Source organism: Festucalex cinctus, chromosome 2 (assembly GCF_051991245.1).
Source record: "Festucalex cinctus isolate MCC-2025b chromosome 2, RoL_Fcin_1.0, whole genome shotgun sequence".
Taxonomy (NCBI): domain Eukaryota; kingdom Metazoa; phylum Chordata; class Actinopteri; order Syngnathiformes; family Syngnathidae; genus Festucalex; species Festucalex cinctus.
In genome coordinates this window covers 864,816-883,767 of record NC_135412.1, presented here as the reverse complement: position 1 = coordinate 883,767, position 18,952 = coordinate 864,816, and the positions used below count along the sequence as shown (strand labels likewise).

General features: G+C 41.7%; 1 protein-coding gene across 1 annotated transcript in view; it reads left to right on the top strand.

Annotated features, from left to right (window-relative positions):
- Positions 1-18,952, top strand: part of skia (v-ski avian sarcoma viral oncogene homolog a) — an 85,255-nt gene continuing 66,303 nt past the window's right edge. The window contains exon 1 of the mRNA XM_077511927.1: positions 1-1,350. Coding sequence (XP_077368053.1) covers positions 439-1,350 — 912 coding nt within the window. The 5' untranslated portion in view covers positions 1-438. The remainder of the gene's footprint in view (positions 1,351-18,952) is intronic.

Sequence of the window (18,952 nt, the reverse complement as noted above, 5' to 3'; positions counted from 1 at the left end):
TGCGGGGGCCGACGGAGCGGTCCTCGAGAGCCGAAAGAGCCGAAAGTAGGATTTGAATCCAACTAATATTGACTTTCTACAAGCGCTTTTAATTTCTTTTAAATCGATATCTTTCGGAATTAGGCGCAGGGAACTTTTTGTGGGGTCTTTTTTTGAAGAGTTTGGAAAGCCAGACCCCCTTCTATCCGACATGGACATGGGAGCCGCTTCAGGGAGCCACTGACCGGCGTTCGTTCGCTCGTCACGGGAATACAAGCGCGAACTCGCCCACGGAGCCTTTTTTTTCTTCTTTTTCTAAACTAAATGTTTGATGAAGTGCTTCGGAGTTTTGGCCAATTCTCGGACGCGGTGGATTTATCCGTTTCAGGCGCGACCAGACTCTCGCGGTCCCGAGTCGAAGACAAGAGGGCTGTTCGCTGGTAAAGTTGCAGGGGGAAAATGGAGACTGTAAGTCGGCAGAGCTTCCAGCCTCATCCGGGACTGCAACAGACTCTCAAGCAGTTTCACCTCAGCTCTATGAGCTCTCTCGGGGGTCCGGCCGCCTTCTCTGCCCGCTGGCAACATGAGCTTCTCTTCAAGAAGGACGGGAAGGAGCCCGAGCCGGTCCTGCAACATCTGCCGCCGCCGGTGATGCCCGGGCCGCTTTTCATCCCGTCGGACCGTTCCACGGAGAGGTGCGAGACCGTCCTGGAGGGCGAGACCATCTCGTGCTTCGTGGTCGGAGGGGAGAAGCGGCTGTGTCTGCCCCAGATCCTCAACACGGTCCTGCGGGACTTCAGCCTGCAGCAGATCAACTCGGTGTGCGACGAGTTGCACATCTACTGCTCCCGGTGCACCGCCGACCAGCTGGAGATCCTCAAGGTGATGGGCATCCTGCCCTTCTCGGCGCCCTCCTGCGGCCTCATCACCAAGACGGACGCCGAGCGGCTGTGCAACGCGCTCATCTACGGGGGCGCCTTCCCTCCTCGCTGCAAGAAGGAGGCGAGGAGCGGCGGAGGAGCGCTGGAGCTGGAGCTCACCGAGAGGAGCTTCAAAATCTACCACGAGTGCTTCGGCAAGTGCAAGGGCTTGTTCGTCCCCGAGCTGTACACCGGCCCCAACGCAGCGTGCATCCAGTGCATGGACTGCAGACTCATGTACCCCACGCACAAGTTCGTGGTGCACAGCCACAAGGCGCAGGAGAACCGGACTTGCCACTGGGGCTTCGACTCGGCCAACTGGAGGGCCTACGTGCTCCTGGGCCAGGATTACACGGGCAAGGAGGAGAAGAGCCGCTTGGAGCAGCTCCTGGACGACATCAAGGAGAAGTTTGACTTCGCCAACAAGTACAAGAGGAAAGCGTCGTCCAGGGTGAGTTGGCGTGATTCAGGGGGGGAAAAAAAAACAAAAAAAAACAAAGCTCTGATCTGTTTTAACAAGATGTCTGTGCACGTTTAATTGCGCTCGTAATGGAGCTCATACTGTTAATCAAGGGAGTGGCACAAATAATGACATTTGCAGCAACTGTGATGGGTGGCTTCAGGGTGCATGTTTTGTTTTCCACCCAACGACCCCAAGAAACTTATTACTCTTTGGTCAAATGGAAAGTTACCTCTTGCTAATGCATTGGTCAAAAGTTGCGCGTGTGCGTTTTAATGAGCGTTAGGCCATCATTGGCAAGTTATTGCTAATTATGCCCTATACAAATGATGACACTAAAACACCTCTGGTGGCAATAAAGCCATTATTTGAAAGGGGAGCACCTCTCAGGCTCTGTTTTATTGGGCCTTACTGTAAATACAATCCCATTGACCAACAAATGCCTCACAAGGACTGTGTAAACAAAACGTCTGTTTCAGGTGAAAGGAAAGAAACAAAACGAAAGATGATATTTCATCTTCCTCTGCATGCCAGTGGAAAACCTTTTCAGTAGCTTTGATTTGTGTGTCGTAGTTGGAACTCTGGTGGCAGTTATTATGGCGATCATCGCAAAATATAAGATATTTCGCCGTGAGTGAGGTCGCATTGACGATAAATGTCAAGTATGAGCAACTTGACAGACGTGTATTATAATGAGACAACTGATGTGCCGGTAGGAGTTTGCGGGGAGGAGAAAGAGAGAAGTTTGTGTGGGAGATTGATAAAAGAATCCCACCCCCATCCCACCCCACCCCTCGGAAAAAAAAAGAAAAAAAAGACTAGTGATGCCATTTGCATGAACTGTTACACATGAATGGGGTTGATGAAGCGGGCTTTACAAGTATTGTGGTGGAAACATAATATGATCCCAACAAAGAGCAGCATTCAGCAAACATCGGGCCCGCCCCTCCCCCAAACATCCACCGACCCCAGGCCAGCAAGCCACCTCTGACACACACAAACACGCACGGTCCTCCCCCTCCCTTACTTTCATTTTACTCCAGCCTGTGAGTGGACTCGTGGGGCAAAACACTCGGTTTGATCGGACCGAGGAAGCAAAGTGTTTGTTAGCATCTCGTCTCTTGATTCTCTCTTTGGAACATGCGAAAGAAAGGGAAACGCGAGAGTCCCTTGATGTCCCAGAGAGTGCCAAAGTCCTGCCACGCATGGTGAATACCCACTCTTGGCACACACGTTCATTCGAGCTCGAGTGGGCGCACCTTTAAGGACCCCACTTTCGAGGGCCTCTTCTATTTTTCATCGAAGAGCCCACAGGGCACCCGAGTGTTATGCCAAAGGCTCATTTGCTTTTTAATCTGACTCCTTTATCCAACCACCATCCCCCCTAGTACCCTGTTTCAAGAAACGCTAATGAGGGAATACATGCTGGGTAGGAGTTGAGGAAAACTGTGAAACTTACGGCAACAGAGCTCCCCTTTGTCAGCACATTTAAGCGAAGACGCTTTGAAAATGCTTCTTGGAGCACGCGAGCAGAAAGTGCCAGACGACGACGACGACGACGCTGCTGCCTTATGCCTTTTTAGCTCCCAAGAAACAACTGACTGCCATCTGCGAGCTGTCGGCACGCAGCGGAACTGTACAGGCCTCTGTGAATATTCATGAGTCTGTTACAGCAGCGTTAGCAGCAGTCTCGAATGCAGACAGACACAGGAAATGATATTGCCACACTCCTCCCTTGCAGACACTCCTTTAAGAGCTTCCTTCCGAGACGCGCTTGCACAAGTCTCAATAGAAGAAAATAGTCCTTCACTTTCTGGAAGCTGAGTTTGAAGCTCGTCTTTTTGGAAGTACATTAAGGCCACATATGCCATATTTTCCGCACTATAAGGCGCACCTAAAAGCCTTCCATTTTTTCAAAAGCTGACCATGCGCCTTCTAATCCAGTACGCCTTATATATGGATCGATATTGAGCCGCAGCAGGTCTCGCTGTCAAGACGCTATCGGTGACCCTGCGCGATCGGAGATGCCGCCATCTTGGATCGCTGGCTAATACTAATACTTTACCTGAGAGAAAATAATCAAACAGCTGTTTATTCATTTTGGAGTTGTCAGAAAGCTGCTTTGTAATCTATTCATAAAGTTTGACTGACCTATCTGACTGTTTTGTTGACATTCCCTTTAGCACAACACCATCTAATGGATGCATAACGTAACCCCAGCCTCTACTTTAGCGACTTCCATCCATCCATCCATTTTCTTGACCGCTTATTCTTCACAAGGGTCGCGGGGGGTGCTGGCGCCCATCTCAGCTGGCTCTGGGCAGTAGGCGGGGGGCACCCTGGACTGGTTGCCAGCCAATTACTTTAGCGACTTTATATGGAACAAGTTTTAAAATATGTCATTCATTGAAGGTGCGCCTTATAGTGCGGAAAATACGGTATATAAAAATATATTTTTTAGAGGGGGGGGGGGGGGGAACTTTACGAGAAAAATCTTGCAATTTGTGACATTATAAAGTGGCTAATTTGAAAACAAAACAAAACAAAAAAACGTAAATTTATAAGAAATAAATTTGCAGATTTGTGAGAAAAAAAACTGCTAAACTTGCGAGAAATACACGTAACACATTCAGATGTTTGTGCCAATACTTTTCAGTCAGGTTTTCAAGTCACTAAATTGATGTGTTGAATCTGCTGTTGTCAGTCATTGACTTGCATTTACATAAAGTCTGCTAGCTTCTGATTGGTTAGTGTTAGTCAGCTGACAGGAGGTCAGGAAGTGTTGTCTCCGTAGCTTGCCATGTGTAACGAGTACAGTTTAGAAATCCGTCTCCATCCTGCCTTTTCATTTTATAAAGATTGTTCTATTAACAACCAATGAATCTTCACGTTATATAACTTTTGGTGGACAAAAACCAGTACCCCGTCCAGACAGTAGCTCCGCTACGTCTTGGAAGTTTTTTTCTCGCAAATTTGCCACTTTATAATGTCACAAATCTGTGAATTTATTTCTTGTAAATTTCTGATTTTTTTTTTTTTCTTGGAATATTACATGAGCTCTAGGAAAAAAAACTATTTCTACAAGGCCCTTGTATTTTTGTAATGAAAATACAGCATTTTTTTTTGTCAAGATAAAACAGCTGCGGAGATAAGCTAATGAGTTTGAAACAAGCGAAGTCTTTGTTTTATTTGTTCATTTTTCCTTTCGGACAAACCGAAAATTAAAAGAGCCGGCGGGAAGAAGCTGAAGCTTATGAATTCCCGCCCCCATAAGTCAGTAATAGACGAGAGTTCTCTCTGGTTTCTTGCTAGTTCACATGTGGGAAACACTCCTAAGCTGTGTGTCTAGTAGGGCTGCACAATATATCGAAAAAATATCGACATCGCGATATTGGCCTCCGCAATAAGTTTGATATGGAATTTGATGCTTTTATCTGAATTTGACCAGTCAGACTGTCAGGTTTACCTGTTTGACATGTATTAAACATGACAAAAAAGGAGACAAGACAGTTTGAGGAGAGGAACTGACTGATACAATTCACTACTGCATTCTCTGGAAAAAATAATAATAATAATCACCTCCTCACCCTCTCTTTTTATTTGGTTTCCATGCCCCAAGTTCCATGGGGGTTCCAACCCTAATAATACAAATGCAAAACATAGTTGGAACACGGTGTACTTAATGAAAATATGCACTGCCAATACATTGAGTTTGATTATTTTGCCGCATGAAAAAAATGCAATTCATACATTAGATAATGAAAATGTAATTTCTTTAGGTACATATTAAATATCGCAATAATATCGATATCGCTATATTCAGCAACTATATCGCATACCGCATGTTTTTCCAATATCGTGCAGCCCAAGTGTCTAGGACAAGAAATGACTTAATATGTTGGTAACATGAGAGTGTTTCTAGAAATGGAGTTGAAAGTTGTTGAAATGTTGCTTTGCCTGACTGCACGTGAGACCAGCGGTTGACCACGGTTTGAATTCCGGCTTGGGGTCTTAACTGCGTGGAGTTTCGCTTCTTTTGGATATTTGGCCTGTATCAAAAGGGGCCGCTTGTTTCAGGGGCGAGGTGGGGCAGTTGGTGCCGCTGGGGGCTCAGAGGAAGCCAACTCCCCAGAGGGGACAGCAGCCTATGTCCGATTTCATATGCAAGGCACAGTGTTGGCTAAGCCTGCTGACAGCCAGCCACGTCCACGCGGTGGACAGGACAACAGCTGGTGGCTGTGCATTTCAATTTCATGGCGGCAGAGGGAATGTTTCCATCCTCCTTTTTGCTGCAGATCAGCAAATGTGACAGTCGCAAACGTCTGCTGCAAAGGCTGAATTTGCGGTTGTGTGGATTTGATGCTGTTTTTTTCTTTCTTTCCTGTCATTTATTTTTCCAGGGAAATGGTAACATTTTGATGCTTTGAAAAGGAGGAAGCCACTAATTCAATTAGCTCTCAGAAATGAGTTGCACGCTTGACGAGGCCGTCAGTCTGTGTTTGCAGTGGAAAACCGTCAGTCCACGTTGGTCGGGAAACAGAAATAAACGCGTTCAAATGTATTTATGTTCAACATGATTGAAGACTCACTTACAGAAGGTTGGTTCGCTCCGAAACAAGGTACAGTATAGGTTAGTCATAGACCGGTACGCTTTTTTTCAGGGCCGATGCCGATACCGATTATTCGTCGTCAAGGAGGCCGATAACCGATATTTCAAGCCGATATTCATTTGCAGTAAAAGAGAAAATAATAGCGTAAAAAAAACAAACAATTCTTTTCATTTTAAACATATTACGAATAGACAGTTTTGTTTAATTAAAAATGAACAGAAATTGTAGGCATTGCTTTATGGCTTCCCATAAAGCAATGCATGAAGCCAGTGATATAGGCAAGGCAAGCATGCGTACGAGCTGTCTTGGATTGTGCTGCACGTGCGTTTCAGGAGCAAAAGAGCAAGTATGGAAATAACGTATTTCCTCCCACTAGGTGAAATTCCTGTCAGAATATTCATAATAACCCGCTGCTAACAAGCACATTCAGCTCACAGGGTCTATTCTTAAATCTCCGAAGGACCTTTAGCACGTCTCATTGGGATTATTGTACAGTACGAGCGGCATGGAAGGAAGAACTCAGTGACCTCCTCCAGGTGTTGCGTGAAAAAGAAGCTCCGGCTCAGTCAGATGGTGCAATTTGATGACTGGACTGTCTGCTGGCTTGTGAACAACACTTGTCACTTTTTTTTTTTTTTTTTTTTTTTTTGGTGAGCATTCAATATTGATGGTAGTTTACCGTAGGCGTTGACATCCAGCTTGTTTATTTAATGAGTTAGTCTTTGAAATATTCATCGACACACATGGTGCTAGAGCCGCAACTGCTCGACACGACATATCTTCCTGCTCAATTAACGCATTTTATAAATAAGTTTTTTTTTAATGTTCTAAGTGTCCCAAAGCCGTATTTATACGTTTTTGTTTTTTTTGTTTTTTTTTATGCTAGAGCATACAGAAGGCTTTGATGCAGCCTCTCAACTGCAAAGAACGGTTGCAGAAATGGTAGTTATTACACAAACGGCCAGCAGGTGGCAGCAGAGCAAAGGAGATCAACCAGGGCCAGCTAGAAAAAAAAGCTCAATTACTTACAATTTGAAATAGATTTGTGAAAACTGATGAAACTTAGCTCTTTTCTATTGCTAATTGCTGCAAAACGGAAACGGATAGAAACATACTTTTTTTTTCCTGATGAAAGAAGAGACTTTAATCTTTCTTTTGATAGTTTCCATGCTTTTATAGCAATTGAACACAATATTCTGTGGGCCTTGCAAAATCAGTCAAAATCCAGTCAAACAGCCGGGAGCGAACGGGATTGCGAAATATGAAAATGGCGGCGAGTGAATGAGTTAATCAACATGGTAAAGCCATTTCTTACCATGAAATGTGGACAATGTCCAAACATGCTCTATGGAAATGATAACGGCTGAGGATTACTCAGGATAAGACACAATTAAACAATTAATCGGTTCAATAATATAATGCTTGTCAATTCAGTTTAATGTAAACCGCCATGAAAGGGTGCTAATCTATACTCAAATTCAACAATTATTGACAAACTTTTGTTCTTGTCAGACATAATGTTACCATCTCAAGGCGTTTTATTTGGTTCAGACAAGGAGTGGTGTTTGGCTGTGCTTATGGGATATTCTTGGGCTTGGATGCTGGTTTTCAAGGGAAAAAAGCTCGCAGCCGCACGATGATAAACAACAGCAAAGCCAGCAACAACAAACTCAACCAACATGGTGGACAAGCTGTGGACAGGCCTTGATGAATAGTATGTTTTGCCGCAATTCCCAAGCCTTTAAACCTGGGGTGTCCAAACTTTTTTTGTTCACGGGCCACCGAGAGAAAATCAGGACACAAGGACCACGTAATGTTATGACGAGAAATTGTGGTTTAGTCCTAAAAAAATGTACATATATATATATATATATATATATATATATATTTATTTGCATATCTAGAAAAATGCTACAGTATTTAACTCATTCGCTCGCCGCCATTTTCATATTTCGCAATCCCGTTCGCTCCCGGCTGTTTTACTGGATTTTGACTGATTTTGCAAGGCCCACAGAATATTGTGTTCTATTGCTATAAAAGCATGGAACCTATCAAAAGAAAGATTAAAGTCTCTTTTCATCAGGAAAAAAAGTATATTTCTATCTGTTTCCGTTTTGCAGCAATCAGCATTAGAAGATAGCTAAGTTTAATCAGTTTTCACAAATCTATTTCAAATTGTAAGTAATTGAGCTTTTTTTTCTACATGGCCCTGGTTGATCTCCTTTGCTCTGCTGCCACCTGCTGGCCGTTTGTGTAATAACTACCATTTCTGCAACCGTTCTTTGCAGTTGAGAGGCTGTATCAAAGCCTTCTGTATGTTCTAGCATAGAAAAAACAAAAAAACGTATAAATACGTCTTTGGGACACTTAAGACATAAAAATAAAAACGTATTTACACATTATTGGGAGCAAATGAGTTAAGGATTGTAGGTTGTTTATATGCATTGCTGTAATGTACAAAATGTTATCCTAGCAGGCAGCGCCTTAACTCCTCGCAATCCTTGCAAATTCACGTCAGAACAAGTTCTTTTTGTGTCACCATGAAGTGCTGAGACTGCGGCTGACGACGCTGTATTGATATTTGAAAGGCATCACATCGAGATACGCTTAGTTTAGGCAAGTCACAATCAGCCTATTGTCTCCTGCGCGGCTGCTTTTTTTTTTTGTGCGTCAGCAGTCAAAAAGACTTTTGACAGGCACGATACGCATCATCTTCAAAATGAATTCCTTAAAAAGAGACTGCGGAAATGACATATTTTGCGACAGACATTATGCGTTGAAATAGTGTGTGAGTACGTTTTTTGCAGCATCAGCCCATTTGACAGCATTGCTGCCCCCCCCCCCCCCCCCCCCCCCCCCCACATATGTTTAGAAGAGCAGTCAGCAACACGCAAGCTTTCCCTCCCCTAATGAAGAGGTGACCCGCTTCACCCTTTGCCTCTATTATACGGCCGGCCCACCAATCGCGTGCCGCCGTGTAACTCCCACGAGGCAGATGGCTGTCTGAAAAACACACACACACACACACACACATACACACAAAACAGAATCCAACAAATTAACATTCACTGGCAAGTGTGATGTCATGGAATTAATCTTTGCATGGCGAAGTTGCACTCAGATTTGTGTTACATTCATATATATGCGTTGTGTTTACTGTACAAAAAAAACATGGATGCAACACGAGGGAACGGCTAACTGACTAAAGCAGGGGTGTCCAAACTACGGCCCGGGGGCCATTTGCGGCCCGCCGTCCATTTTTTTAGTGGTCCGCGACAAAAGCTAAAAATGGCATTTGACTCAGTTCAACGAAAATAAAAACCAAAAAATGTTTGGAGATGGTCAAAGTAAGAAGGGAGGGTGTCGAAAAACACGGGTGCTATTAAAGGTTATTTTAGTTCACTAAAACTAACGGGAAAACTAAAATTCAAAAAACAATTTCGTTAACGAAATAAAATAAAAACAAAGGTGCTTTTTAAAAAAGAAAACGAACTGAAACTACGTTTTATGTTTACAAAACTAACTCAAATAAATCTATAACTATATAGCAAAGATGTCCTTCGTTTTAGTCTTTGGTAATTAATTTAATGCATGAGCCTTTTGGGATGATTTTAAATGTGATTTTTAGTATATTTATTTTGATATAAACCGGAATAAAGACGTCGCACCCATGGTGTTTTTTAAATATTGCGCACAAGTAATACTCATTAAAAAAAACAAAAAACAAACTAAAACTAATACTGAAACTAACTAAACTAAAACTCAGCATTATTTAAAGAACTTAAACTAATAAAAACTAACAGAACTACCCTGAAAACGAATTAAAACTAACTAAATTAAAAAAAAAAAAAAAACTCAAAACAAAATAAAAATTAAAATGAAAAATTCCAAAACTATAATAACCATATTACAAATAAATTGGTTTATATACTGTAGCATTTTTCTAAATATTGCAAAAGCACAAATAAATGATTTGTCCAATTTGGAGGACTAAAGACAATTTCTCTTCATAACATGATGTGGCCCTTGCGTCCTTCTGATTTTCTGTATGTGGCCCTCAAATGAAAACGTTTGGACACTAAAGCATCTAAAGCATCCTGTGCCTCGTTTGGGTGCGTGATTGTGCATCAGTCTGGTCTAGTGTATTATTAGTGCGTGTGCGTGCGTGCATGCGTGTTTGCCGCCCGGATCAGCTGTAGGAGCTGCAGCAGGAGATTAGCATGAGCTCACTGCCTACTCATTTCCATCCCCATCTGCCTGTCTCCCACAGTCACACAGTCGTTCCGACCACACACACACACAAGCACACGCACACTAATGTGCAACACAACATCCGCCTGGAATAGTGTCACGTCACAACCCGGCGGTCCACGGCCGACCGTTTGGACAACGCTCCCGCCGATGGGCGCTTTTGTCTCTTCAATTGAGTCTAATTTTGGAGACGGCAGGTAGATACGAGCAGATGATTTTCCAAGCTAATGCTAAGCTACGCTAATCTCATTTCTGTCTGAACTGACTTGATTCGTCAGAGGACAAAAGCTGCCAAGTCAACCTTACAGCTTTGCAAAATCCCCCCAAAAAGTCAAGTGAGCGGATGGGCTGTTGCCAACTTGCGAGCAGACAGTCCCTTAAATACTGTTCAGCACTTTGCCTTTATCACGGTTTCATTTTGCGAAGCCATGGTGGGAGAAATATTTAGGTCACGTGCAGACATATTTTGTGTGACAGTGGATGGCATTGTAACATTTTGACAACTTTTTCTCAGTACTGGATTTCACTGATTTTCTAATCATAATTTTCACTCGTGCTGTCTTTATATATATATATATATATATATATATATATATATATATATATATATATATATATATATATATATATATATATATATATATATATATATATATATATATTAGGGGTGTTAAAAAATCGATTCGGCGATATATCGCGATACTACATCGCGCGATTCTCGAATCAATTCAATTAAATAAATCGATTTTTTTTTTTTTTTTTTTCAGAGCTCAGAATTGTTCATTCGGTAGTCTTACCGATTCAACGTCTTATCATCATTGCCTTTTTTTTTTTTTTTTTTTTTTTGTGTGTGTGAATCGATTTTTAAACTTCCATTTTTAATGGAAAAATATTCAACAAAACGTCTGACTTCGGGTTAGGATTCACACCTTGAGCATGGAAGAATGTTATATGAACGGAACATTAAGCCTTAATATTTTATTTTAATGCTGTTCAAACATGAAACAGATTACAACCTCTATAAGACTGAAATTTCAGATCAATAAATCATACATTTTCATATAAATCTTACACTCTACAAGCTTACTGATTAGTATTTTCTAAATTTGAATGAAAAAAAATCGCAACAATCGACTTATAAATTCGTATCGGGATTAATCGGTATCGAATCGAATCGTGACCTGTGAATCGTGATACGAATCGAATCGTCAGGTACTAGGCAATTCACACCCCTAATATATATATATATATATATATATATATATATATATATATATATATATATATATATATATATATATATATATATATATATATATATATATATTTATTTTATCTTTGTTAGTTTCAGTATTAGTATTAGTTTTTTTTTAATGTTTATTACTTGTGCGCAATATTTAAAAAACATCATGGCTGCATCTTTTGGTGCTTTTCTATTGGCTGCTGCTAGATGACATCACTTCTGTGACATATACTTTCAAACGTCATTATTCCAGTTTAGATCCAAATCAATCTACTAAAAATCACATTTAAAATCATCGCCAAAGGCTCATGCATTCAATTAATTACAAAAGACTAAAACGTAAACATAAAATGTAGTTTCAGTTAGTTTTCTTTTTTTAAGAAGCATTTTTGTTTTTATTTTATTTCGGTAACAATATTGTTTTTTGAATTTTAGTTGTAGTTTTTTTCATTAGTTTTAGTGAACTAAAATAAGCTTTAATGGCACCTGTTTTTCGATATCCTCCCTTCTTACTTTGACCACCTCCAAACATTTTTGTTTTGTTTATTTTATTTGAAATGAGTCAAATGCCATTTTGAGCACATGTCGCGGGCCAATGAAAAATGGACGGCGGGCCGCAAACGGCCCCCGGGCCGTAGTTTGGACACCCCTGTTTTAAAGCCTACACAAATAACCACAGATGCTAAGAATAATAATGTGATGCGGTCAACTCCCATGAGCTCAGGGAGGTATTGTTTTTCGGTGGGGTTGGGGTTCGTATCTGCACACCCGACCGGTTCTTCTCACCCCTTTTGTGTTTGCTATCAGCTGTGAGTCTATATGATTGTTAGACAGATAGAGGTGATGACCCCGCCCCCTCCCACTGGGTGATCAGGGCTCCCAAAGCGCACGAATCACGAGCTACTGCCCATTGTTTGTCTCACCCCTCCTCCATACTCACTTGCATCTATTTGCCTCTTTTCCTGGAAGCATCACGTTTCCTGCATAGACAAACAGTCAGAAAGTTGCGTGTCAGATTGTGCAATGCGCCAATTGCAAATTCATGCACAATGGCTTTTCCCCCACAGTTTTAGAGAGCATTTCATGTGATCATTGTTTTTTAATGGATTATTTTCCATTTTCAGGGTTTTTAACTCATTCACTCGCCGCCATTTTCACATTTCGCAATCCCGTTCGCTCCCGGCTATTTGACTGGATTTGGACTGATTTTGCAAGGCCCACAGAATATTGAGTTCGATTGCTATAAAAGCATGGAACCTATCAAAAGAAAGATTAGAGTCTCTTCTTTCCTTCTTATGAAGAGACGTTCGTAAGTCGAGGTTCCACTGTACTTCACAGGCATCCACAGAAGATATCGGTGACAGTGTCTGTTTGTTGCGGTGTGTATTTTTCCACCATTTTTCTGGCGTGATGTCCACAAATTTGCTGACCGATTGGTGTATTGAGTCCTTAATAGAACAGATCTCGACACCTTTAATTGCGGATGCCTGGACAGAAAAGTGAAAAAGTCAAATTGGGGCAATGATGGGGAATCTCAATTGACTTCTCAGGAATGAAGTGCTGGTTTATAATGGCCTTAACATCTTTCCTGCATCCTGCCTGAGAATTCTTCCTTTCAAAGTCACCCATCTCCCGAATTAATACGTCCCAGCCGGTGCTCGGAACAATGAAGCATCTATGCAGATGTTAAATAAAACAACACGCCGAAAGGTGATCCCTTCTCTCAGTGTCTCGACTATCTGCCTTCTTGGGTTGCTGCTGTCGCAGACTTTTGAAGTCAGTTCACTTTCATGAAATCTTCTTCTGTCCTTCCCATCAACCACATTTCTTCTTTTAAAGCAGGGGTGTCCAAACTACGGCCCGGGGGCCATTTGCAGCCCTCCATACATTTTTTGGGCGGCCCGCGGCAAATACTAAATATCATTTTTCAATGTTGTTTATTAAAAAAAAAAGAGGGTGAATTAAACATTTCTAGCTACGCAAAGACACAAATTTCAAGCTAATAATTCAGTTCCAGAAATAAAAATAGTTTCATCCACTTGTTTCTTAGTGTCAACGTCCAATTTGTGAAAACATCACATTAATTCATGGTTAATTATTAATGAAAAAAAAATGAAAACATCACATTAATGGTTAAGTGTGGTCAGTTGACGACCGATTGTTCTTGTTGTGGTTCAGAATGTCAAGTTGGGATTCAGCTGCTGCTCAGTGGAGAGGCGTAACTATTATAGTGGCAGACAGGGGTCACTATTTGCCTTGTGACTGTGAGCAGTTTTCAATAAGTAACTGCACATTATATCAACAATTTATAATTGCTTCATTGATTTTTACCATGTTTAACTCATTCACTGCCATGGACGGAAAAAGGCGTCAAATGATGCTTTTTTTTTTTTTGCTGGTCTGGCAATGAATGTGTTAATAAATAACTAAAAAAAAAAAATCAAAGCGGCCCTTGCAGCTTTCTATTTTTCTGTATGTGGCCCTCAGAGGAAAAAGTTTGGACACCCGTTTTAAAGCCTACACAAATACACACAACCGTAAAAAAAGACATGCACTTAGAACACTCTTTCTACTCAGTAGGCGAGTTCTCTACAGAACAGACAATAGACGTCTTCACGGCCGCGCCACGTAATTAATGTAATTTTAGACAAGTTAATGTGTAGACTGTGTAGCCACCAACCACCTTCAAACCACGATGAGCACAAAGAAGTTATTCTCAGCATCTTCCTTCAAAGAATCTCAGCCAAGGCCATCTTGAGCAGTCGGACATCTGTTTATATAAAGCTGACTGCCATTTATATACGTCTGCTGTCGGTGTGTGCGTGTGCGCGCGTGAGGGGGGGAAGGTTGGACAAGCCGACTTATCCCATGTGACCTCTGTCGTCTTCTCAAAGGGCTCATCTGTCTGCCCTGTTTAATTATCTTCCAACACACACGCGTGTGCACGCACGCAAAGGTCGGCGCTGCGGCTGAACTTTACCACACCATCGATACACCCCTGCCGTCACTTCCAACCCCTCCCCCTTCCTCCTCCCCCCCCCCCCCCCCCCCCCCCCATCCCCCAATTCCTTCGCTGGTCGTCTGCACGAACCTCTGCAGAGCATTAAACCAATTTGTCGGGCGTTTGTGCCGCTGCACATAAGTTACCATTTACCACTAGTGTTTCAACATGTTCACAATGACCCCCCCCCCCCTTGCACAATGTGACATATCATGATTGAGAGTCGCTTTTATAAATGTAGAAATAGCTTGCATACGAAACGGCTGAAGGGATGAAAGTTCTTGACGTATGAATCCCATCCTGTCCTAACGAAGCGTGTAAACGAGACAATAATTGCGCAACCCGGCACTGAAATGAACACGCAAACATAACAATCCGATTATAATCAAGCAAAACAAACATAACTTAATTCTGGTGTTACAACACACAGCTGATGCTGACAATTCTTCAACGCATGTAAAGTAGTGGCTGCGTTTACAGGTGATATACTTTATTATTATTATATTAGCAAACATAAATTAACATCTGGCTGGCCCAGATGCACTTTAAAGAGGAAGTCAACCCCCAGCAGCCTCACTGGTCTAAATGTGGCATTCTGGTTCATATTGCGTTAGTGGAATACGAGTCAAGCAGCAAAATCCAGCCATTTTTTTTTATCAATCTTATGGGGCGGCCATTTTGCCATTTGCTGTCGACTGATGATGACATCAATGTTGCTCAGGTCTCAGGTAACAACCAATCACAGCTCAGCTTCAGAAAACAGGTGAGCTGTGATTGGTCGTGGCCTGAGCCACTGAGCAACTGTGATGTCATCATCAGTCGACAGCAAGTGGCAAAATGGCCGCTCCCTGAGATAGATTAAAAAAAAAAAAAAACTTGTGGATTTTGCTGCTTAATTCGTATTCCACTAACACAATAGTAACCGGAATACTATATTTACTGTATTTTTCGGATTATAAATCGCAGTTTTTTTCATAGTTTGGCCGGGGGTGCGATTTATACTCTGGTGCGACTTATGTGTGTAATTAACACTGTGTTGATAAGTTCAACATTGCATCGTCTACCTCCCGAGTTGGGGGAGTTGTTTAAAAGTGACACCGAGGATGAAGATTTCATTGGATTTAGTGATTTGGAGTGAAACTGATAGTTTGCTAAACTTGTTTACCAAAGCAAGCATGTTCTTTATGCTAGAGTTATATGAATAACTTGTAGTGATGGGAACGAAATTCACCCACGCAACGTCGGGACGATAAGGAAGGGAGAGTTCCGGGTGGGAAGGTTTTGTTCTGTGGAAAAGGGGAGTTAGCCTGTTAGCTTCTAGCTGATTGGGGAGTTGCTGTGAAGACCTCAGAAGCTGACGTCAATAAAAACGCCAGCCTTTGGCTCCGCCCTTCAACACTCCGCCTCCGACTCCCGTCACTGCTCGCTACAAACTCTTAATATGTTACGTCGTTACTGACATTACCGTTACATGTCAGTCATGTGACGTTAGCATACCGGACGCTTATTCAGCCTGTTGTTTTATTTTAAATTGCCTTTCAAGATGACATGTCTGTTTTTGGTGTTGGATTTGACCAAATAAATTTCCTTCAAAAATGCGACTTGTACTCCAGTGCGACTTATATATGTTTTTTCCTTCTTAATGATGCATTTTTTGGCTGGTGCGACTTATAATCCGGAGCGACGTATAATCGGAAATATACGGTAGACGAATGAGGTTACATATACCATAGTATTGTCAAGAAATGTTTAAGGTTGACTTCCACTTTAATAAGCAGAGTTTAGACCAAATCAAGGTCCAAGAGACAGTCGTGAGTTGGCTTCATTTTCCTTGCAGCGAGGTTGTCGTTCGGAGAGGAAACTAAGCTGGGAGGTGGTGTTTAGTCTTGGCCCAAGGACAAATCTTGAGGTGTTATGTCTCGCTGTCGCTTTGTCTCTCAGCCTTTCACGTTTTCATGAAGCGGTTACTTCCCCTGCGTCACATCGTCTCCCCGACCATGCCGGAATTTCACATCTCACTAATTTCACTGTCAGTGGGCAAAGCCGTCCACTCAGGAAGCACCGTCAAACATCAGATTCAACTTCCTGCGACAATCAATACAATCTCCAGCAGACACACACACACTCACAACTGCATGCACACAATGCAGTCACTCTTTTCGTACGACGTATTTTCAAAATTCACACTTCATGGATACGTCACTGTTAGAAACATTGAAAAACAACAGCTGGATCAGACTCTTTCAAAAGAGATGTTCCAGAGTGACGTGTCGTCAGCTGTCCGTGTCCTAATCAATCAGCTGGATGATCATTTGTCAGTCAGCCGCCATCTTGAAGTACTTAGTGTGGAAGCTGTTGCTAGTGGAGCTCAAAGTCATCGTTATGATATATTATATAGTCAACAGATTTTCTAAGATGAGCACTAGGGATGTGACGATATCCAAACATCACGATACGATAATTATCACGATATTGTGGGGGCGTTGGCGATATTTAAAAAAGATCATACTAAAAAACAAAACAAAACAATATTGTACTTTTGTACATAACAGCAATGCATATAAACCATCTTACAATCTCTAATAACAATATTGAGGCACTTACTTGCTAATACAAGCACATATTTATCGCTTCACAAGCTAATTCGGTTCCCCTTTATCTGACAATTAGCATCGATTTTAAATATGGAAGGCCAAAACATCCTTAATAGAAAATTGAATAGCACTTATAAACTAGCCACTAGAGGGTGCTAGAACTGCACAAACGGAAATCAACCTGCCTTTTTGAACAGATGTGTTCCTTTTAAATATTGTGAACATGACAATGACGACGATATTGTGGCCGTTTTAATATCGCGATATCACGATATTGCCCTTATCGTGACATCTCTAATGAGCACAAGACCTTAGATGGCCCCCTCTAATGCTAAAAATACATGTTTGGGATGTTATCAAGTGTTGCAAAAAAACATTTTATTTTCATTATAGTTCACCGTAAGTCCAATAAATAAATAATAAGACTAATGTAATATATATTAAAAATGACCACACATTTTCAACTCTCACTGCCTTTCAGCATTGCTAATTGTCATTCCACATGAGTCTTCCAGCATTCGTTGTGGATAAACGGACGACTTAACTCATTCACTGCCTTTGACAAGTATACTTGTCAATTGTATTTTTTAGAGCGGTGCTAAATGGGGGCGAATCTGAGCATGCTCCACTGTAAATATCAAACTTGGAAACAACTTTACTGATGCCCAACCACCGGTAGATGACATCATTGCCCCATTTTATAGGAAATAAACACAGTTTCAGAGTCCATGGGAGAAAGGGCTGTATTTTGGCAAACCTACATTTTTCTGCTGTCAATTATAAAAGAACGGGACGGGACAAAAAGTAGGGAGTCTATTCTGTTATTTGGTAGATTCGGTTTATATATAATTATTGAATGTAATATCACGTGAGTATTGGAAATGTAAAAATGTTCTATAATGACTGGCAGTGAATGAGTTGATTCGGCCGTCGCTCCTTCCCTCTTTCCTCCCTATGGCAGTAATGAAATGATGGATCTTTGATGTCGATGGAGGCAGAAGTGAAGGCATGACCTCACAGCCACCTAATCACCGCAGAGGGACAAGCCGGCGGCTAATGCGTCCATTAGCCTCGCCTCTGACGGAAGAGAAACCAGGCGAGCTGTGAGGAAGGATTGAAAAGGAGGACAAGAATCTTCACAGCAATCAGTTCGGTCCCTTGACAGATCGATGCTTTAACTCGACTCCATTTGATCCACAGACTGTATATTCGGCTACTTTTGGGCATACTGCCTTTTGTTATTGGCCGATATTTTTGCATTTTTATCAGGAGTGTTGTTGACTCCAACTCAGTATTACGTCTGTGAATATTCTCAGCAATCAAGTCGTTTCATTCTCAGGTCATTGAATGAATCGTAACTGCACAGTAAATTTCTGTTTAGCAAATTTGACTCGATTTAGAGCGGGACCAAATTGACTCAGTTTGACTCAATTTTATTTATAACGCACTTTAAAACAAAGTGCTCAACCTTTGAGTGACTCCATTTGTTTTTATTCTACTGTCTTCCGAGTGTCTTCAAATACTCTAAAACAGAGTCTATTTGGTCCCTCTCTAAATAGAGTCAAATTTACTCTTAAGTAGAGTCAACTGTACTCTCCAGAATTTGCTGTGTGGTCTTCGAATCTGTGGTGGCTTACGACACAACTTCTCCCCCCCACATACAATGTCGTTCTTTCGTCTATTCCAAACAAACTCAATGATTTTGCCTCCAACAAATAACAAAAACAGTTTCTTTTGACTTCTTGCGACAGCTTCACTACCTTTTTTTTTTTAACAATTAAATGGAATATTAATAACAATTAACAATGTATTCCAAAAAAGGGCGGTTGAGTGGTTGGCACGTTTGCGTCCATAGAATCCCATCCCTCTCTTTATCAGGTTGTAACACTGGGAT